Below are 21,902 nucleotides of genomic sequence, written 5' to 3'. Positions count from 1 at the left end.
TTGAAAAATGTGGTGTTTTGTGTGTTTGTTTAGTTATCAACAAAAACACACATCACCGTCCTCTGGTTCCTTCTCATGAATCTGCTCTTCCCATATTTTTTTCCTTGCCTCTATTTTTCTTTCCTTCTGGGATCCTAGGAGATCATCACCATTCTTTCAGTTGACGTCCTTTGAGGTTAGGTGACAGCATTCACTGTGAGAAAGAAAGCTTGAAGAAGTGTTTAGAATAGTCTTGGTAGCCCTCAAGTGGCCACTTTGGGGAACCACAACCCCTGTTCATTTTCCCATCCTCAGAAAACCAGCCGGCTGGCTATGTCGAGAGGGGGAGCTGTCCTTTTGAAGGCAATGAAGGCTGATAAGATTATTTCTCCAAGGAAAGATTGGAACCAAATTCTCATATGTCTCCACTTCTGTAGATGTGCTGTTTGGTTCTTCAATGTGTATCAATATCATTCGAGGATGTTTTAAATTTAAAGACATGAAAAAATACTGCAATGTTTTCTTTGTTGGCCTAGAACAGGGGTGCCCAAACCCCGACCCGGGGGGCACTTGCTCCCCATCGGGGACTCCCAATCTGACCCACGGGGAGCCCCCAGTTTCCAATGAAACTCTGGTCCTCCAGTGACTTGCTGGAGTCCGTGATGGCCCAACACAACTTCTCTTAGCGTGAAGGTGTCTGTTCAACCTTTTGCATGAGCTGTGGGATGAGGGCTCCCTCCACTGCTTGCTGTTTCACATCTGTGATATAGCAGTGGCAGTGAAGGAAAGGCTGGCCTTGCTTTATGCAAGGCCTTTTATAGGCCTTAAGCTATTGCAAGACCTTCATTCATTCATGTAAGTTCCATCTCTAATATATTCATTTATGTAAATCTATTCAAATTTGAAATGTAAATTAATTCTTTTTTTCCTGGCCCCCAACACAGTGTCAGAGAGATGATGTGACCCTCCTGCCAAAATGTTTGGACACCCCTTGCCTAGAATCTACTTAGGATCATAGAGTTGGGAGGAACCTATAAGGTCATCTAGTCCAACCCCCTGCCTGTAGCAGGAAATCCTCCTCGAGCATCTCTAGCAGGTGCTTGTTGGGCCTCTGCTTGGAGATCAAGAATCCAACACCTCCCTCAGCAATCTGTTTATGTTACTTGCACAAATGTATTTGATTTCAGCAATATCCCCTACCTTTCATTCAGAATGATCCCCGAGGTGGCTTCCAACAGATCAGAATGCAAAAGTAACCCAGTGGCCCTCACTGGCAGATGGCAAGGGCTTTCTTTCAGGTCTGCAGTCCCTGGGCAATAAACAGATTGAACCCATCAGAGTCCTTTGGGACAGGGTTGGAGATAATATGCTCCCTGAAGTGCCTCTGCCTTGTGACTGAAGTCAGGCTGGCTTTTACCTAGATGGTTTTTCTGGGAGGCTGGGGACTCACAAAGAGAGTCTGGTCCAACAAGAAGCTGACGGAACATACCAAGATCCAGGTCTACAGAGCTTGCGTCCTGAGTACACTTCTGTACTGCAGCGAGTCACGGACTCTCCGCTCACAACAGGAGAGGAGACTGAACGCTTTCCACATGCGCTGCCTCCGATGCATCCTCGGCATCACCTGGCAGGAAAAAGTTCCAAACAACACAGTCCTGGAACAAGCTGGAATCCCTAGCATGTATTCACTGCTGAAACAGAGACGCCTGCGTTGGCTCGGTCATGTTGTGAGAATGGATGATGGCCGGATCCCAAAGGATCTCCTCTATGGAGAACTCGTGCAAGGAAAGCGCCCTACAGGTAGACCACAGCTGCGATACAAGGACATCTGCAAGAGGGATCTGAAGGCCTTAGGAGTGGACCTCAACAAGTGGGAAACCCTGGCCTCTGAGCGGCCCGCTTGGAGGCAGGCTGCGCAGCATGGCCTTTCCCAGTTTGAAGAGACACTTGGCCAACAGTCTGAGGCAAAGAAGGAAGGCCCATAGCCAGGGAGACAGACCAGGGACAGACTGCACTTGCTCCCAGTGTGGAAGGGATTGTCAATCCCGAATTGGCCTTTTCAGCCACACTAGACGCTGTTCCAGAACCACCTTTCAGAGTGCGATACCATAGTCTTTCAAGACTGAAGGTTGCCAACAAGGGGAGTTGCAACTTTCCAGGGTCCCTTGTTCCTCTGGCCTGCTGCAGAGGCCAAAGGAAGCATCCCATCAGATTGACAGGCCCCAGCCAACTATCAATAAATCATGCTTCTAAGTCTTCCTCCCATCAATAAGGACTAAGAGCATGTTCTTGTTAATGCAGGCCGTGATTCTAGGGAAGCTAAAATTCCATTCCCAATACTGAAAGCTCAACATGGGCTCAGTGCTACAAAGGTGGGGTGTTGTGCTCCATAGATGGGCTGATGTTCAAGTGAAATGCTTGAGCAGAGTTTATACTTCACTTTGACTCTCCTGCCAAGAGTGCTCACTATCTAAATTGCTCTTTAAAAAAAAATTAATCAGTTAATAATTCTGTTTTTCCTTTGGCAGGAGTTGGCTAGAAAGCAGCTGGGACCAATAACCACCGAGATCCAAGAGGCCGGCGAGTTTTACTATGCCGAAGATTACCACCAGCAATACCTGCATAAAAACCCAGATGGATATTGTGGCTTGAAAGGCACTGGGGTTGCCTGTCCCATTGGCAAATGAGAGCCTTGCATGGGAGTGTTCCCGGGAGCCATGGTAATGGGAACCTTGGAGCAGTTGCCATGGAAACCAACATCCTAGCATGTTGGCCCAGCATCCTCTTTTAATTCAACTGTAATTTTAGCAACTGGGGCCTTTTGTTTCCCGTTTTACGGGACCCGCTGAGATTTGGGGAGGGAGACCTCAACTATACCTTCCCGCGGCTTTGATCTGTGCAGACCTTGCAAGACAGTTTGCATCCAGAGCTGCTGTTCTTTCTGGGGAGAGAGAGAGAGAGAGAGAGAGAGACCTATGTGTAAAAACCACATTTTTATCTCAGTCACAGGCCCCTCAGTTCTGTCTCATTGGAAGCCGTCAGCGGAGATTCCCATAACGTGAAGTGTTTTGGAATCAGTTTGGGCATCCAATGTTGGCCCTCACTAGCATTCTTGTTAGGTCACCCTGACTTCAGAGAGAGGCTGACTGGGAGACTTGAGAGACTGCTCTTTTGACTTCCTGGAGGATTTCTACATCTGTGGTTGGTGCTGAAAGCCAAGATATGGGTGTTGTTTTCTTTCATCTGCTGCATCTACTGGCCAGCTGCTCTTAAAAGTGGATCTGTGTTGTCATTGTCTGTCCCTGCCAAACTGCAGTAAGGTAGTTAAAGCCCAATCCTATGCCTGTCTACTCAGAAGTAAGTCCCATTATAGTCAATGGAGCTTACTCCCAGGAAAGTGTGTATAGGATTATACCTTTAGGCCCAAATCCTAACCAGCTTTCCAGCACTGGCATAGTGGTGCCAATGGGACGTGTGCTGCATCCTGCAGTTGGGTGTCACTCATGGAGGCCTCCTTAAAGTAAGGGAATGTTTGTTTCCTTACCTTGGAGCTGCATTGCCCTTATGGCGGATTGCACCCTTAGCCCATAGCCTATAGACTACAGCATTAGTCTCCTTCCTCTTCCAGATCTTTGTAGCTAAGGCAGGCCAGGCCACTCCCAGAGGCCTCTGAATGGCTCTGCTCTGCCAGTGCCTTATTGACTATGCACCCATTTCTTTGATCTTCTTTCTGTCTTCAAGCCATGGTTCTGTTTGTTCAGTAGACTGTCAGTGCAGTCCTAACTTGCACTGGAACAGGCAGGCTGGTGGGCCTGTACTGTATTCAGCACAAGTTTAGGGCTGGCTGAGGTAAGGGAAAAAAATTCCCCTTATCCCAGGGAGAACCGTAGTGGCCCCAGTGGGCCACCTAACGAGGTGGTGCAGATCCAAGCAGAACAGAGCAGCTAGGAGCCACTCTGTGCCACCTGGGACTAGGGTGGGCTAGTTATTCTGCATAACAGCCGGGTCCTGGCCCCACCTCCCCCACCTGCTCACCCACAGGAGTGCCCGCCACCTGTCCTCCCCCCACCCCAAAACACCTCCTCCCTGCCCTCCCCACACACACCCCCCAGACCTCAGCGAACCTACCTCATTTTGGTGCAGCAGAGGCTGAATTCAGCCTCAATGGGTTGGCATGCATCCCTACTCCAGCCCAGCTTACTCCCACAGACGCGCAAACATGCTTTACAGCACGTTTGCTACACTCCTCGGCCGGTGCAAGAGACTTGCGCCGGCCCAGGGCACAGTTAGAATCACGCCCTGTGTGCCTCAGTTGTGACCTTCAGATTCTATTCATCCTCGCTGGATGTGCTAGGTACCTCAGCTTGGCCATACTACAACCCATCTGTCAGGTTGACTTCCAAGCCTTCAACAAAAGAAAACTCTGACTTTCTTGGTTGCTGATTTTGGACAGATACTTTCAGACATGCTTCAGACTGAACTAAATGGAACAAATGGAGATCTATGGTGTAGATTTATAAAAAGCAGTGCAGGGAGAGGAGGTGTTAACCCTTGCTCCCCATGATTTTTTCCAGATTAAAACCACCACCAAAGTCAACTCTTCTCCCAGTACACTGCTATTTATGTGTACCCGTAAATTTTCCCCGGCTGGGCAAACAGCAGCTATGGATGTGGGGAGGTGGTGAGGATTTACTTTTGGAAAAGAGTACAGGGGAGAAAGAGTTTAATCCTCCTCTAGTAATGTGGTCCTGATCCACCCATTGTTTAAGAAAAAATTAAGACAGATGGTCCCAATCAAATTTCCCCACTGTCTTGTCCAGTTTGACTCTGATATTTCTGTTTTTAATAAATGTAGACTGATGAATATTCAGGCAGGCTGATGTTAAGTCTTTGATAATAAACCACATATATTTGGATTTCTCCCTAACTTGTATTTTTCACGTGCGCATGAATGCAATTAAGTGATGAATGTACTGTTCCATGCTATTCAGTTTGAATGTGTAACTAAGAGCCATACTTGCATGTTAACTTAAGTGCCTCATTAGAGCTGATGGTGCTTGGGTTGGTGTTTCTCCCCCTCCCCAAATAGGAGCCATAGGGATCAATCTGGCCCAGGGCCATGGGGAAAGGGAGGTTTTAACCCTTTGCCTCCACCACAGTCCAAGTCAGGGCACCCTAGAGGTGCCAGAGCTTTCCTCCCAGGGCAAATAGCAGCCATGTGAGGGGCACGCTGGATAAGACAGACACCCCCAACCCACCCACCCCTCAGCTCTAATGATACTTTTAACATAACATTAAACAGGGCGGGAGGGGGGTGGAGCTGACAGGAGCTGGGCAAGCAGCTGGTTCAGGTCAAATCATCCATAAGGGATAAGGTTGTAAATGTTTTAGATTATCCAAAAGTTAAAAGGTTGCAATTTGGACATGTAGGAGCATACAATGAACATTCAACTGGACAGAACAGCTGGTGAAAGAGGAGAAATGGCCACAGGGGAAAAGGCAGATGCCAACATTTGGAATTTGACACAATATAAAAGTGTTTATGTGCAAATGTCAGAAGCCTTGTAGCCAAGCTGGAGTGCCTGATTGTCAATGTTTGAACCCAGAAACAAGATGGAACAGAAAGAACCAGTGGGATGCGGTTACATTGGGATTTAAATGCTGTAGGGAGGGGCATGTTGGGGGTGATGTACCTCTGTGTGTCAACGAGGATATAGAGTTCAACATACTTGAAAACTTAGGGGGACCAGATGCCTTCACAGTATTATTGGACAGCCATTCCATTGGACGTTTATTTTTAATCCAGTCAGTTCTCTTCCTATGCAGATTCACTATTTGCGAATCCGCTTATCTGCAAGGGGCAGAATTGCCACCTGTCTCTCGTTATCTGTGACTGTTCTCATTATCCAATAATACTGTGCTGGTGCTGCATCAAATGGGCATCGTTATTGGCCTGTGAGGAATCGTTGGTCACATCTGTGCCCGCTTCCAGACTTGGCCCACCTTCTTGGGCACCATTTCAGGGGCTCCAGCTGAACTTTCACAACTCTGGTGATGGTGAGAGACTGTTGATAAGAGGTTTCTGGAAGGGTACCTGAGGGCCGCACAGTTTGGGAACTGCTGGGCTAGCCTGTATCACCACACAAAGCAGGTAAGCCTAGCTGTAAAAGGGGATGTCGAGAGCCACTGTGGCTCCAGGCACAGTTGTGTGCTTCCATGGTACCCAGGGATAATGTGGGTGTTAAGTCGTCATGAGAAAAGTTATATCTTATATCCTGAAAACATGGACAAGATTTGCCCCTTTTCTCTTCTGTCAGTTGCAATTGATGAGTTTCTATGTGAGAACAAAGTGCTGATTTCTGGCCATCATTTGCTTCATGATGTCACTTCCTGCTTAATGATGTCACTTCCAGCCCTCAGCAGGCACCATGAATGCTAACTTCGGCCCTCTGTATGAAACAAGTTTGACACCCCTGCTTTATACAATGTTTGAGACAATGTGATTTTTGCTCACTTCTGAATGTGTTATAGAACATTGCTTAATTAAAGGGCAGCTTTCCTGGTTACATGAATCAAGCCAGCTGTAGTTCCTTAGGAATATTAATCACTTGCACAAATGTTGGAAGAAAATGTCACATAAAACCCCCACATTTTATTAAGCCAGCCCATCTTAAATATTACAAGCCTTTGGCATTCATAACAGTGCTTGAGTTCCCCAGGCAGATCTTAAAATGTTATTAAGTTGTAACAGCCATCGCAACAGTTTAGGGCCTCCTGAAACGTCAAAAGTAGTCTCATCACTTCTATTGTTCACAGACTGAAACAGAAAACAATTTATTTGGCTTTTACAACACCCAGTCCATTTCTTAAGTTTCTTAAGTCCAAAGGAAGCAAATATTCTCTGAGGGTTTTATTTCCCCCATAGAAAAGCCTCCTTTAACACAGCGCATCTGGTAGAGGCCACCGTTTCAGACTAGAGATGTCCTCTAGAGAGCGATTTTCAACAGTTTCCTTTAAAAGGCCCATTGATCTCTGTGGCAGTGGTTCTCAAACTTTTAGCACTGGGACCCACTTTTTAGAATGAAAATCTGTCAGGACCCACCAGAAGTGATGTCATGACGGGAAGTAACATCATCAAGCAGGAACATTTTTTGTAATCCTACCCACACTTACCCAGGAGTAAGTCCCATTAAAGGTGATCCTGTCCTGCTCTGGAACAGGCATGCCAAGAGGCTTGCGCTGTATCCAGTGCAGGATAGGGCCAGAATTGGCTCAGTCAGAGGCAAGGTGAATCTGGGTAAGCCCTGGGTAAGGCGCCCTGGCCCCTATGGGTCTCCTTGGACCTGTGCCTCCTCCTCCTTCCTGTCTTAATGAAAAGGCATCTTCGGAAGCTGTGATACATGTTAAATTTTGAATGAGTAAACATGCTCTGTAACTAGGAAATGATCCAGTCTTTCAGATTTATAGTGTGGTTTTTTTGTATGCATTTTTTTTTTATGTATACATTTGTTTACTATTAAAGTAACTTCTGTTGTTTGGTCCAATAGACCCGTAGGTGGGTAACACTAATGATAAAATGGCATCAGCAGTTTTAGCATACCAGTAAAACATATTTTTAATCACTCCTGAGAAGATGATGGAAGCAGTGGCATACCTCCCAATTACTCAATGGGACAAATGCCCCAGGCGTGGAGCTCATGCAGCTTTAGTACCCTGTGAAACCCTCTCTGAAGTTCCCAACGGGGTTGGAAACTGTGCTTCTGGTTTTCCGGCAGCACAGTTTAATGCATCGGGGAACCCTCAGGAGGTTTCCCTGACATGCCCTGGAGTTGCGTGAGGCACTGAGAGCTCCAGGTAAGTGGGGGGGGGGGTTTGGATTTGCATGGGGGGGTGGCGACATCCCGTGTGGGGGGGGTGCCATTGCTAATCTTTGCCCCAGGGCATGGGTTTGAGGAGGTCAGCCACGGAATGGAAGGGGACAGGCTGAGGTAGGCAGCAGGTGCAAGGTGCAGGAGGGAGCCAGTTTGTCCTCTGCCCCAGCCTTGCCCCCTGAAGCAAATGTCTCAGCTGACTTCATGCCTGGGCCATTCCTGGACTGCCCAACATTAGAGCACATCTCTTGCATGTAGATATTCTCAAATTCAATCCCTGGCCTCTCCATGAAGGGCCGAGGAATGAACCCTGCCTGAAATCTTGGAGACATTTTTGGGATTTCACATACACTGTCTATATATCAACTATTATAACCAAATAACCAGAGAAAGAAACCCAGCTACCCTATGTAACAAAAAGTCAATTTCCCTAACTCAAAACGAACCAGTGAGACAGATTGCTCCGAGAACCAATGAGGTGTTGTTATAACACAGCAGGGAACCCATAAGGTGTTTGTATGAGTCAGCTCTCATTTCCATGCATCAGAGCTAATACGATTTAGTTGTGTGAGGGTGCAAGCCTAACTGGTGCTGGAAATACGCAGTGGGCCTATGCTGCATCCAGCACAAGTTTGGGACCAAAAGCAGCACAGACCGAGGCAAAGGAAAACTTTTACCCTTATCCCGTGTCATGCTGCAGTGGCCCCAACGTGTTTACTTGGATCTGCACCTCCTGATGAGGTGGTGCAGATCCGAGCAGAACGGAGCGGCCAGGCCGTTCTGCGCCACCCATGAACAAGACTAGGATCTGCCTCCCCAATCCCTGCCCGCCTGCCTCCAGGAAAGCCCACAGCCTGCCCTCCCCCTGCCCCAAAACACCTCTGTCTCCTCCCTACTGTTGGAATTGGTGCAACTCCGTATGCTCTCAAGGGGTGGCAGGAGACTGTCCTAAAAAAGGGTTAAACCCAGGCGACCTCTACCTGTCCACTTCTAATGACCTATGTGGGAGGGGCGTGACCCAGACCCTATATAACTCCTGAGCACGCTCTCCTCCCTCTCTCTTACCTCTTCCTTCCTTCACTGATCGGACAAGATGGCTCGCAGCAGGGCTCTGCTGGCGACGCCATTTTGAGAGCACATGGCATGCAGGATGAGGCAGCTATAGGGCCTTGTTGTCAAAGTTAGAGTACCTCTGATCTCAATCAGATGTTGTAACCATGCTCCAAAGGAACCGTGAGTAAATGAAACTACTTTGCAACTTCAACCAGCCAATGTTGTTTGTGTTTTCTTGACTAGCAGTCAGCTGGGTGTGGGAGGCTCCTCCGGTTGATTCCCAGCAAAGGGGGGGTTCTGCTGCTGAAGCAACTCTGCTCCTCCCCCAACGGAGGAAAACGGTTGTAAGAGATTCCTCCGACACCTACCCTCCCCATGCTGCCCCCAGACCCGTGTGTCAGCAAGTTCAGTTGACACAACTCACCTTTCCTCTGGGGCCTGTGTTGGCGCAGGGAGACCAGTGTACATCTGTGCGCCTGTCTATGTCCCCTCAGTGTGGTGCAAAAGTAAAGGTCTTTTTAAAAAAAACCTGTAAAGAAAATGAACTGGAGTTCTGGGCTGGCCGTTATCGATTCCAGAAATAAATCTGTCTTGTCACCTCTCCTCTGTGTGTTTCATCAGCCTGCCAGCTGGTGGAGCTGCTACATTAATAAGAGCCGACTGAATGCACCCAAAAATAATTAATTTGGTTATTTCAGAAGCAAATCATCTTGTTTAGCATTTATTGGGCCATTTAGTGAGGCAGAGCATCCGAAGAACAAATAACAACAGCAGACTATGCCTTGAAGAAGGGGAGAGAAACCCTATCCTGTTAAACCAGGGCGTGAAGCAACAGTACAATGGCTAAAATGATAAGAACGTTAATTTTGGATTGCAAACAACAGAAGAGGCCCAACTGAAAGATTAACAAATGCATTGCTGCGTGAACAATTTATGATCAAATCACAAACCCACCTCTATCACGGTTGGAAGGTTTGAAGGGAACTCCCTGCCACGGGGATGTGGTGATGGCATCTGGCCTGAATGTCTTTCAAAGGAGATAAGACAAATTTCTGGAGGGAAAGTCCATCACAGGTTACAAGCCATGATGGGTATGTGCAACCCCCTGGTTGTAGAGGTAGGCTGTCTCAGAATGCCAGGTGCAAGGGAGGGCACCAGGATGCAGGTCTCTTGTGGTTTTGTGTGCTCCCAGAGGGATCTGGTGGGCCCCTGTGAGATACAGGAAGCTGGACTAGATGGGCCTTTGACCTGATTCAGCAGGGCTCTTAAGGAGTAGCCTTGTAGCCAAATTCCAGGACACCATCTGAAGCCTTCTCTCATTACCTTCTCCTTTTTAAACCCACCCCTTCAGGTCGTCGTTGGAGGCCCTGCCCCAACTGCCCCTGCTTTCAGAGGTTAAGCAAGCACTGAGTGAGGACAGAGTTTTTTTTCCCTGTGTTGCCACCTTACCTTTGGCACACCTCCCCAAAGATAATGTAGTTGGGGCACCTACACTTAGGCACTTACATTTAGACACTTATTGCTAGTCCATCCATGAGGTCAGCTGAGGCAGTTGCCTCAGACAGCAGATTAGCACCTCTGGCCACTCACTGGCATCCACTGCTCCCTCTTAACTCCCTGGATTGGAAAAGGAAAAGGAGGATGGAGTGGAAGAAGAAATGTGGAGGAGACTGGTGGAGGGGACACAGAGGAAAGCCTCAGAAAACCCTCCAGATGTGACCGAAGCACAGCTCAGAGGGGGTGGCACGCCTTCCAGCCATGCTGCTGCTTGAACTCTGGTTTTGATTTGAATATGTGTCAGTATTAACTCAATTATCATTTTACAAGTATTTGTCTTAACTGCAAGGCCAGCCTTGAGCACATATGGTGAAAAGCCAGGGCAAAAATATTTGAAATATTTGACACAGCTTTCAAGTCCGAGCAGGGCGTGAAGCCACTGAACAAGACAAGAACCCAACCTGAACAAACTACAGCCACCAGACTGGGCAGCTGTATCTAGACCTGTGAGCTTCTGGCTCTAGCTCTGGAGACTCTCAATGGTCTCTCTTGTGCAAGTATCCAGATCAGTGGTTCCCAAACGTTTTAGTACCAGGACTCACTTAGGTTTACTACACTTTTAGAAAAGGAGATCTAGAAAGAAATAATACTTTATTTATTTATTTATTTATTTATTTACTTACTTACTTACTTACTTATAATAATCAGAAAAAAGACCCTCTCCCTATATTTACACATGCTTGCAAACTGCAGGAGCTGAGCTCTTTGCAGAGTACTTGGCATCTACAGTATCTGATTTTTCAACAGCCTCAGAGCTTAAGGCAATTAGTTATCTGATTTTTCCATCACCCTTTGGGAACCCACCAAAAATCAGGTCACAACTCACCAGTGGGTCCCAACCCACAGTTTGGGAACCACTGATCTATGTAGACTGTAAACCTAGATTTATCTTGACTGAGAAAGAGACTTGTCTTTTCACTCTATGTAAAGCACCATTTATATGGGTGGTGGTGATGATGATGATGATGGTGGTGGTGATGATGAGGATGATGATAGAATGGAGGATAAACAGAAAACTTAGTGACTTCAACAATCTAATGCTATGAAACTTGTATAGTACTACCTCCTATAACACTATGGATATGTTGAGCCCTGATAACTGAGCAAAGAGGCACTTTTTCAAGTGGGGCTCCTCTTATATTTGGCAGGGGAGAGTAACTGCTCCTCTTCATCCCAGCACAGTGTCTTTTCTTGTGGCTGTTGGCAGGTGTTTCTCCTGCATCTCTGTGGATTGTGAGCCTTTTGGGGGGAAGGGGACTATTTATTAACATTATTTTCTCAGTTAACCATTGTATGACCTTTTTTCTTGTTGTTGGGCAGCAAAATGGCAGGTGCGTTTCAGTGTAAGTAAGTGCAAAGTAATGCACATTGGGGCAAAAATGATCAAAATTCCACATATAGGCTAATGGGTTCTAAGCTGTCTGTGACAGATCAGGAGAGGGATCTTGGGGTGCTGATGGCCAGTTCGCTGAAAGTGTTGACCCAATATGCAGCAGCTGTGAAGAAGGCTACTTCCATGCTTGAGATAATTAAAAAGGATTGAGAATAAAATGGTCAATATTATAATGCCGTTGTACAGGCCACACATGGAATATTGCATCCAGTTCTGGTTGCTGAGCCTCCATTTGCCTGAAGATAACATCCGAAGGTTGCCAGTTCGAGGCCACCGGCACCGTGCGACCTTGAAGCAGCTGACAAGCTGAGCCAAGCTATTCCATCTGCTCTGAGCGTGGGAGGATGGAGGCCAGAATGTGCGACCAGATCAAGAAAGAAACATCTGAATGTTGTGGTTTCTTGAAAGATAGAAACCTTCTTTCAAATTGTAAAAATCCCTACAGGGATTTAATTTGCCTGCCTATGTAAACCGCCTTTAATAAAGTCTAAGGAGAAATCTGAGGACCAAGAAAGGCAGTATAGAAATACCTGTATAAAAAAATACCTGTATATATAAAAAAAGGATATAGCAGAAATGGAAAAGGTGCAGAAGAGAGCGACCAAAATATTTATTGGGCTGGGGCACCTCCCTTACAAGGAAAGGCTACAGCATTGGGGCTTTTCAGTCTAGAAAAAAGGCACCCAAGGTGGGGACATGATTGAGGTATACAAAACTATGCAAGGGATGGATAGAGTGGATAAAGGGATGTTCCTTTCCTTCTCACACAACACCAGAAAACCAGAGGACATCCACTGAAAGTGAGTGTCAGGAGAGTTACAACAGTCAAAAGGAAATATTTGGTGTGCAATTAACCTCTTGAACTCTTTGCCATAGGATGTGCTGATGGCACCTGGCCTAGATGCCTTTAAAAGGGGAGTGGACAGATTTATGGAGGAAATGTCCATCAAGGTTACAAGCCATGATGGGTACATGCAATCTCCTAGTTTTAGAAGTAGACCAGCTCAGAATGCCAGGTGCAAGGGAGTGGCACTAGGATGCAGGTATCTTGTTGTCTTATGGGCTGCTGAGGCATCTGGTGGAGCTCTGTGAGAAACATGAAGCAGGACTAGATGGGCCTCTGACATGATTCAGGGGGGCTCTTCTTATGTTCTTAAAGTACAGGCAGCTGCAGTTTTCCACACCATCATTTTGAATGGTTTTATGGATTTTAACCTTTATCTTGTTTATAACACTGTAAACACTGCAGCAAGATGAAAGGCATTTTAAGAGGTGTCACTGTGTCACTGATGTTGTACCAGAAAGAAGCTCTGATTCATGTAAGCAAGAATTCAAGACAGGCAGTGCTGTAGCTAACGAGGGGCGAGGGGACAGTCCACCCCAGGTACCAGCCTTGGGGAGGGGGTGATGACCCAACATTGTGGAGGTTACGCGTAACCCCCTCATGCTATATACCATTGGATGTGGAATTTCCAGTAGAATGCAATGGGAAAAACCGGAGTGAACTATCTCCTTTCCATCAAAAGTTATGGCCAAAAAAACGGAAACAAGAGCCCTATGGAAAGTTAAATGAGCCATATCGTGTGTTTACTCATGAGTAGGCGAACTTGCCTTAGTCCATCGGAAAGGGCAGGCTGAGAGGAATCCAAGGACACCAGAATGGTTCGTATCCAATGAAAGCAGCCCCCGAAAAACACCCAAGAAGGAAATCACTCCCTCCATGCAGACGAATGTATTGAGCCCTATGGAAAGCGAAACTCAGTTACACTGTCACGTTTACTCATGAGTAAGCAAATGTACCTTTGTTCCTGGTCAAGTCAGGCAAAGGGGAATGCAAGGCTAGCTGCATGGTCGCAATCTGATGAAAGTGGAGCTCAACAAATGCTCCAGAAATGCCCCCCCCAAGAATAAAACAGAGGCTTGAACTGGTAAGGTCAATTTTTATTTGTTTTTAGACTTGTAAAGCCAGGTGGGTCCTGATAGTGATATGCTTGAAATATAAGAATTTACACTAAACTGGGCACTGGAGAGGGCTGAAAATTTGAGATTTTTTTTTTTTTTGGGGGGGGGGGTCTTATTGCAGGCAGGCTACAGAGAAAATTTACTTGGTGAAACAGGGCTGGCTTCCCCTTATTTAATTATTTGTTTTTCTTTAATTTAATTATTTATAATTATTTATTTTATTTTGCTTGATTATGTCACTTCCAGCCATGACATCACTTCCGGTGAGTCCCGGATAGATTGTCATTCTAAAAAGTGGGTCCCAGTGTTAAAAGTTTGAGAACCACTGCCTTAACTCAAAACAGGTCAATGTGACATGGGGGGGGGGAGAAATGACACCCTAGTGACCAAAATTCTGGAAATCATGGCTTTTAGGAATAATACTGTTATGTTATATACCATTTGATGCAGAATTTCATCCATTGCTTGTGGGGAATTATTCACTGCATTTATTTTCTGGCCATTATTATTATTCATTTCATGTCATGACTATTACTATCTCTCAGTCTCACCTACCTCACAGGGTTGTTGTGAGGTCAAAATAAGGGGAGGAACCATGTACACCATGCTGAGCTGCTTAGAGGAAGGGTGGTATAAAAATGTGAATTAATTAATTAATTTAACATAAGTAATTAATTATGTTGTATGGAGTGACAAAAATTTATGGGTTCCAGGTGTCAAACGACCTAGCTACGCCACTGAAGACAGGTGCTTCTTTCTAAAAGGCAGCCATGCGAGTTTTCCTACTGTGGTTGTAGGCCGAGTGACCACCTGTGTTTTAAGAAAGAGCCAGTATTGACCTTCTCCAGCTTCAGTCAGGTTCCTGCAACAGTCACCTTTTTGTATCTATTTCTTCCACTCAGCTCTGAATTAGAAGACAGCTGTTACAACCAAGACTGTGTTATACATCTCCTGCTTTCGTTTTTGGGTATGGAGTACAGTAATTCATAATAACATAAGAACAGCTGCACTGGATCAGGCCAAAAGCCCATCTAGTCCAGCTTCCTGTATCTCACAGCGGCCCACCAAATGCCCCAGGGAGCACACAAGACAAGAGACCTGCATCCTGGTGCCCTCCCTTGCATCTGACATAACCCATTTCTAAAATCAGGAGGTTGCACATACACTTCATGGCTTGTAACCCGTAATGGATTTTTCCTCCAGAAACTAGTCCAATCCCCTTTTAAAGTCATCCAGGCCAGACGCCATCACCACATCCTGTGGCAAGGAGTTCCACAGACCAACCACACGCTGAGTAAAGAAATATTTTCTTTTGTCTGTTCTAACTCTCCCAACACTCAGTTTTAGCGGATGTCCCCTGGTTCTGGTGTTATGTGAGAATGTAAAGAGCATCTCTCTATCCACTCTGTCCACCCCCTGCATAATTTTGTATGTCTCAATCGTGTCCCCCCTCAGGCGCCTCTTTTCTAGGCTGAAGAGGCCCAAACGCCGTAGCCTTTCCTCATAAGGAAGGTGCCCCAGCCCCGTAATCATCTTAGTCGCTCTCTTTTGCACCTTTTCCATTTCCACTATGTCTTTTTTGAGATGCAGCGACCAGAACTGGACACAATACTCCAGGTGTGACCTTACGCATAATTTGTACGACATTATAATATTAGCCGTTTTGTTCTCAATACTTTTCCTAATGATCCCAAGCATAGAATTGGCCTTCTTCACTGCCGCTACACATTGGGTCGACACTTTCATCGACCACCACCACCCCAAGATCTCTCTCCTGATCTGTCACAGACAGCTCAGAACCCATCAGCCTATATGTGAAGTTTTGATTTCTTGCCTCAATGTATGACTTTACACTTCTTGCCCCCAGTGACTTTACACTTACTTACATTGAAATGCATCTGCCATTTTGCTGCCCATTCTGCCAGTTTGGAGAGATCCTTCTGGAGCTCCTCACAATCTCTTCTGGTCTTCGCCACTCGGAAAAGTTTGGTGTCATCTGCAAACTTAGCCACCTCACTGCTCAACCCTGTCTCCAGGTCATTTATGAAGAGGTTGAAAAGCCCCGGTCCCAGGACAGATCCTTGGGACACACCGCTTTTCACCTCTCTCCATGTGAAAATTGCCCATTGACACCCACTTTTTGTTTCCTGGTCTTCAACCAGGTCTCAACCCATGAGAGGACCTGTCCTCTAATTCCCTGACTGTGGAGTTTTTTCAGTAGCCTTTGGTGAGGGACCGTGTCGAACGCCTTCTGAAAGTCCAGATATATATAATGTCCACGGTTTCTCCCACATCCACATGCCTGTTGACCTTTGCAAAGAATTCTAAAAGGTTTGTGAGGCAAGACTTACCCTTACAGAAGCCATGCTGATTCTCCTTCAGCAAGGCCTGTTCATCTATGTGTTTTGAGATTCAATTTTTGATGAGGCATTTCACCATCTTACCCGGTATAGATATTAGACTGACAGGACTATAGCTGAATTCAGCTGACTATACTGCCTCCTTTAGCACTGTTTCATTACAACAGTGACGTTACTAGGGAGTTGTGGGTTGCACCAGGTGACATGCGGGGGGGGTGACACCATTACTTGCCCAAACTTTTAAAATCTTGGTATTTTCGAATAATGCTATCACGTTATATCAATCGATGTGTAATTTCATGTAGAATGCAATGAGACAAGCCACATTGAAATAGCTCTCTTCTATCAAAAGTTATAGCAAAAAAACCAGTGGGGCAGGGTGATGGTATATTGCCATACCCACCGCCCAGGCCATTGCCCCACAACTGCATGGGAGGAAGTCCATCATAGAGGTCACACACTGGTCTCCCGCATCTGGTGACGTAAACCCTAGTGATGCAACTGCATTACTGTGCTCTTCCGAGGTTGATTGATAGCCACTGTAGGCAATAGGAGTAGGGAATTCTGGCTAGAGCAGGGCCTATCAGTTCCCCACCCCCCACCCAGAACTCCTTGGCTTCTTCAATGTCTCTTTTGGTGTCTCCTTTAGTGCTGTTTCCAGTGCTCAGCTTTGAAGGAACAGATCCCGCATTACGCAAATATTAAACTTTCTTCAATCCTATTCAGCACAGTCCTCACCCCTCTCCCATTGCCAGCAGCTGTTTCTTGGTGCCACTTCCCTCCTGTGGTACTCTTGCAGCTTGTTCTTTGCTGGTGTAGGCAAAGGAATAATCCCACCCAATCAGGGATCACACAATGAACAGCATGATGTGACAACACTCCATAACCAGTCAGCTTAATAAGAGGAAGCCATGCAACTCATTGGTGTAGCAAGTGCTTTGCATACAGAAAGGTCCAACAGCGCCAGCCCAATACCTCCTGACGTGACATTCCAAATCTTGGCCCCCTTACCCAATGATGTCCCAGTCTCTGCTTCCCCTACTCTCCAATGTTCTAGTTCAGTCCTCCCCTCCACATTTCCTCTTCCTCTCTATCTCCCTTTTCCTTTTTCAATCCAGGGAAATTGGAGGAGCAGTGGAGACAAGTAGGTAACGAACGCTCCCCCATCAGTCTGCTGCCCAAGGCACCTGCTTCAGTTGACTTCATAGATGGGCCGGCCTCCACGTTCAATCCCTAGGTTCTCCAGATAGGGCTGGAATAATCCTGGAGACAATCCGTGAAGATAGTGCTGAGCTCGATGAACCAATGGTCTGACTAATTTTAAGACAGCTGCCAACACAATGAAGCTCCTGAGAGTAGGTCAATGGTTTGGGCAAGGAATGCCAAAAAATCACTGGGGGGGGGGGGAGGAGGCTTTTATTGACATTGCTAGAACTGAGCTGCACTGACTCAACCATTTGTGAATATTCTTGGCAAAGTTCTCTTTGCTACTGGTTCTAGAGACAGAGCCCTACGTTGTGGTTGTCTGCTGCTGAAAAAGTTTCCTGGTGGTGAATCATCCCCTCCTCAGCTGTGTAAGGTGTGGAAGAACTCATCGTGTACAGTAGTTCAAGGCCATCACGTGGCCACCTCCATAAATTCACTCCACCACCCCAGAAAGCAATCGGCTGTCTAGCAATCATTAGGCACCACCTGGGCACCCTCCCTTGTTTAAACATCCAGAGGGCAGAGGAATGAACAAGCTACCTGCTGTCAATCTGCAGGTGAGTCACAACAGGAAGTGTGCTGGAAACAGGTGCAAGAGGGAGGCTTAGGACACAGAAACAATATGAGTCAGGGGGGGAATGATATACCAGCTGGTGTCTCTCCCCATTTCTGAGGCAACCCCTGGTTTGTTTGAGGGAAAGGTCAGGAGTCCATATTCTTGAGCATTGCAAATGTTGATTCTCTAGAATTTTGTTGACTAAGAGTTAACTTTTCCAGTGCCCCTGGAGAAGGAGGAAGCAGCACCTCCTGGTGTAACCAGCTACTGGGCTGAACATCTTTGGCAAAGAACCAAAGTCAACTTTGGTTCTTCGTGGCTTGCACAATGGCTGTGATTACGCCCATCTTCTTTCTCCTCCTCACCATTTAAAAATATAAAAATAAAAAACCACCAGTATTCCAGTGGACTCTTTATGAACATGCAGAGGGGACCTTTCTGGGGGAGGGGGCCAGCCCAATCCATAATCCAGTCTACTTTGCAGCACTGGTGGGGAATACTCTCAGAATGTGCAAAGATTTGATTACCAGCATCCGCCATTGTCATTGAAAGTAGCAGCCAGCATTTGACAGATAACAATCAGTAATTGATAGGTGACACATAGGATAAACACGTCAACATTATGGAACTCAGGGCAATGTATGTGGCAAGCACCGGTGAGACCTACAACAGGGTTAACTTCAACAATGCTTTTTTACCTTTAGACCAGGCCCTGTCACTTTCCACCAAAACTCCCCAAGTGATTTGCAACGTAAAATAACTGCTAAGCAATACAATAAAAAAGAGGCAGGGAGAAAAGAGGAAATGGAGAGCATTCAGGATACCAATTGTCAGTGGTGGACCTGGGGCGGGGCAGAAGGGGCACATTCCCCAGGCGCTGCGCTTGCAGTGCGCTTGCTATGCCCCCGGCACTGCTGCCTCGGCCTGCCCTGCTGCCTGCCCATCCAAACCATTCAACTGGCAGGCAAGGCTCTGTGCTGTGGTCGGCAGCAGGTGAGAATCCTTCTTAGGCTTTCCCCACTGTTTTAAAATATATACTTCCGGTTTTGTCAGGAAACTGAATAAAACAGCGGGAGAAGCCTCAGAAGGTTTCTTGCCCACTGCAGAATGTCACATGAGCCTCTGAGAGTATCCTGGGGAGGGGGGGTGGCATGGTGGGAGTGGCGGCATGTGGGGGGGCCAGCATGTCATGGATCGGGTCGTAATGAAGGCAGGTCCGCTACTGCCAGCTTTTTCATGATATCATATTATGAAGTGATGGAACTGCAGCAGGCAGTTCTGGGGAGTCAGTTTGGCCCACTCGGTAGTTTGGCCCAGTAGCTTCATAGCTACTAAAGACAACATTACCCATGACTCAGTGTAACTTCAACCAAATTGTAGGAACACGAAGACAAAGGAGTGCTGCTATCTGTGGCATGAGAAATCAGTGAAGGAACGGAGGCAAGAAAGGCCCAATTTGCAGACTGCAAACTGTATCAAACTTTTGGGTGCTTCAAGGCATGCCTCCGGATCCTCAGCCCTCTTGTCCTCCCGCACAGCTTCCATTCCCGGCTACCTGAGTGGCTTTGGATGCACTCCTTTCTGGCAGTAAAACTTCCCTCTCACCCCTGCCATGCAAGCAGCAGAGATGTGGTCAACTGAGACTGCTGGCTCCTTTTCTCCCCAGTAATTGGCTTGTCCCAAATTGCAGCCACAGAAGGCAGGCCTGGCACATGCTCCAGCCAAGTGAGCAAAGGCAGCATGTTTTGTTTTGCTTTGGAGTCTGCAGGGAGCCCGTTGGCTCAGGAAACTGCTGCAGCAAGGTGCTTTTGAAACAATTTCTGAATCAGGGCTTGAAATAGGAACTCTATGAGTCCACTGGGAGGGCCTGTTCAAAGAACCAGCTTGGAGATGACCCACTGAACGCTATAGCCAGAACACTCCCCCCTCCCCACGCTCTCCAGGCATATGCAGCTGAGACGACTCTCATGCGCTGGAATTTTTCTGACCTGCAACAACCTTTTGCTGAACCCATCTGAGATCCTCCTGACACAGCTCATCCAGTGTCAAAGTCAACTCTGGTGGTCCTGTACTGGACCCCTGAGAGTCTACTGGATCACTGAACCTGCCACCCCCACCCCAGCCTTGGATGGCAGGGTGGCAACAGTCCAGAATGTTTCACATGGAAACCGCCATTGCATTTAACTCTGTAGCGTGCTTGCTCTCACTGCACCACAGTCACACTGTGATGGAATGGGCACATATCTCTCCTTTAAGGAGGGAATGAACATAGTCACACACACACACCCCAACTTACCTACTGCCTTAGAAAACAACGACCTTTCTAGCTTTCCTTTCAACCAGGTGGAGGTGACTGGAGAAGGATTCTAGTCATGTATTCTCCCACCCGGCTGCTCCTCTCACTCCCTGGATTGGAAAAGGGAAGAGGGGACAGAGGGGAAGTGTGGAGGAGAAGAGAATGGTGAGGGCCAGCCCACCCATGAAGCTGACTAAGGTGGTCACTTTAGGCAGAAGATTGGTGAAGAGTGCCTATCTCCACCCACTTACTTACCTCTACTGCTCTTTCTCCTCCTGGGTAAAGAAGAGGGGAACTGAGAGGAAGTGTGGAGGAGAGGAGAGTGATGCTCTAGCCCACCATTCTCTTCTCTTCCACACGCCTCTTCCATTCTGTCTCCTTTTTCCTTTTCCAATCAAGGGACTGGGAGGAGCAGAGGTGCCCTTGAACACTACACTAGCTCTCAAGTCTCTTAGTATCTCAAGTCTCTTTATGCCCAGCTTCGGTTCGTTCAGTCGGAGCTGGCCATGGTGGTCCATGCCATGATGATCCAGATCAGACTATTGCAACGCGCTGTACGTGGGGCTGCCCTTGAAGACAGTCCAGAAGTTGCAGCTAGTGCAGAATGCAGCGGCTCGTGTGGTTGCTGGAGGTCGGCGGTTTGACTCTGCCACACTGCTGCTCCGACGGCTGCACTGGCTGCCAGTTTATTTCCGGGCCCAATTCCAGGTGCTGGTTTTTGACCTTTAAAGCCCTAAATGGCTTGGGACCAGCGTATTTGAGAGATGGTCTTCTTCCATATAGTCGGCCCATCCTTTTCGGTCATCAGGAGGAGCCCTGTTGGCTGTGCCGCCATTGAAAGAGGTGAGGGGGATGGCGGCCAGAAACAGGGCCTTCTCGGTGGTGGCTCCTGTACTGTGGAATTTCCTCCCCTTTGAGGTTCAAACAGCTCCTTCTCTGTTAACCTTCCAGTGAGGCCTGGAAGGTTAACAGAGGCTTTCTTATTTCAGGCTTTCTTATTTCAGAAAGCATTTGATGCCTGATAGAGGGCATGATGGCTGCTTTTTAAATAATTGCTTTTATACTGCTCGTTTTAAAGCTGGCCTTACTGTTTTATTATGTATTTTGTTATATGTATTTTATAATTTTATGTATTTTTCTGTATTTTATGGTTTTTAAGTGCTGTTAGCTGCCTTGGGTGCCCTTCGGGGAGAAAGGCGGATTACAAGTCCAATAAATAAATAAATAAATAAATAAATAAATAATAGTATGATCAGTTTCAGATACCAGTTCTTTTCAGTGTAAACTTTTATTCTAAATGCCCAGCCATTGAATGGATTGATGAAGTGCATAAGTAGTTTTATGATACTGTATTTACTGCATTTCTGTTCATATATATTTTTTTAATGTGTGATGTTCTTTGTTTTGCATTGCATTCTATGATAAGTCGCCTGGAGAATCTCAGTTTAAAGGCAGGATATCAACCTTATAATTAATCTAGAGGCGACTCTCTTCTCATTCACACATACTCCTCCATTCAGTTCCCCTCTTCCTTTTTTAATCCAGGGAGCTGGATGAGGAAGAGCAATAGAGGGGTCCACCAGGTTGGCAACCTTCAGTCTCGAAAGACTATAAGCCTACAGCACCTGGTATTCCCAGGCGGTCTCCCATCCAAGTACTAACCAGGCCT

The 21,902-nt window shown here is 46.8% G+C and overlaps 1 protein-coding gene across 1 annotated transcript in view; it reads left to right on the top strand.

Annotated features, from left to right (window-relative positions):
• LOC136661564 (mitochondrial peptide methionine sulfoxide reductase-like) overlaps window positions 1-3,213 on the top strand; it is an 86,237-nt gene extending 83,024 nt beyond the window's left edge. Inside the window, exon 6 of the mRNA XM_066638862.1 lies at window positions 2,508-3,213. Coding sequence (XP_066494959.1) covers window positions 2,508-2,666 — 159 coding nt within the window. The 3' untranslated portion in view covers window positions 2,667-3,213. The remainder of the gene's footprint in view (window positions 1-2,507) is intronic.
• The last annotated feature ends 18,689 nt before the right edge of the window (window positions 3,214-21,902 follow it).

The sequence above is a fragment of the Tiliqua scincoides genome, chromosome 10 (genome assembly GCF_035046505.1).
Source record: "Tiliqua scincoides isolate rTilSci1 chromosome 10, rTilSci1.hap2, whole genome shotgun sequence".
Lineage (NCBI taxonomy): Eukaryota > Metazoa > Chordata > Lepidosauria > Squamata > Scincidae > Tiliqua > Tiliqua scincoides.
Note: the sequence above shows the minus strand (reverse complement) of the source record. Positions and strands in the feature narration are given on the sequence as shown.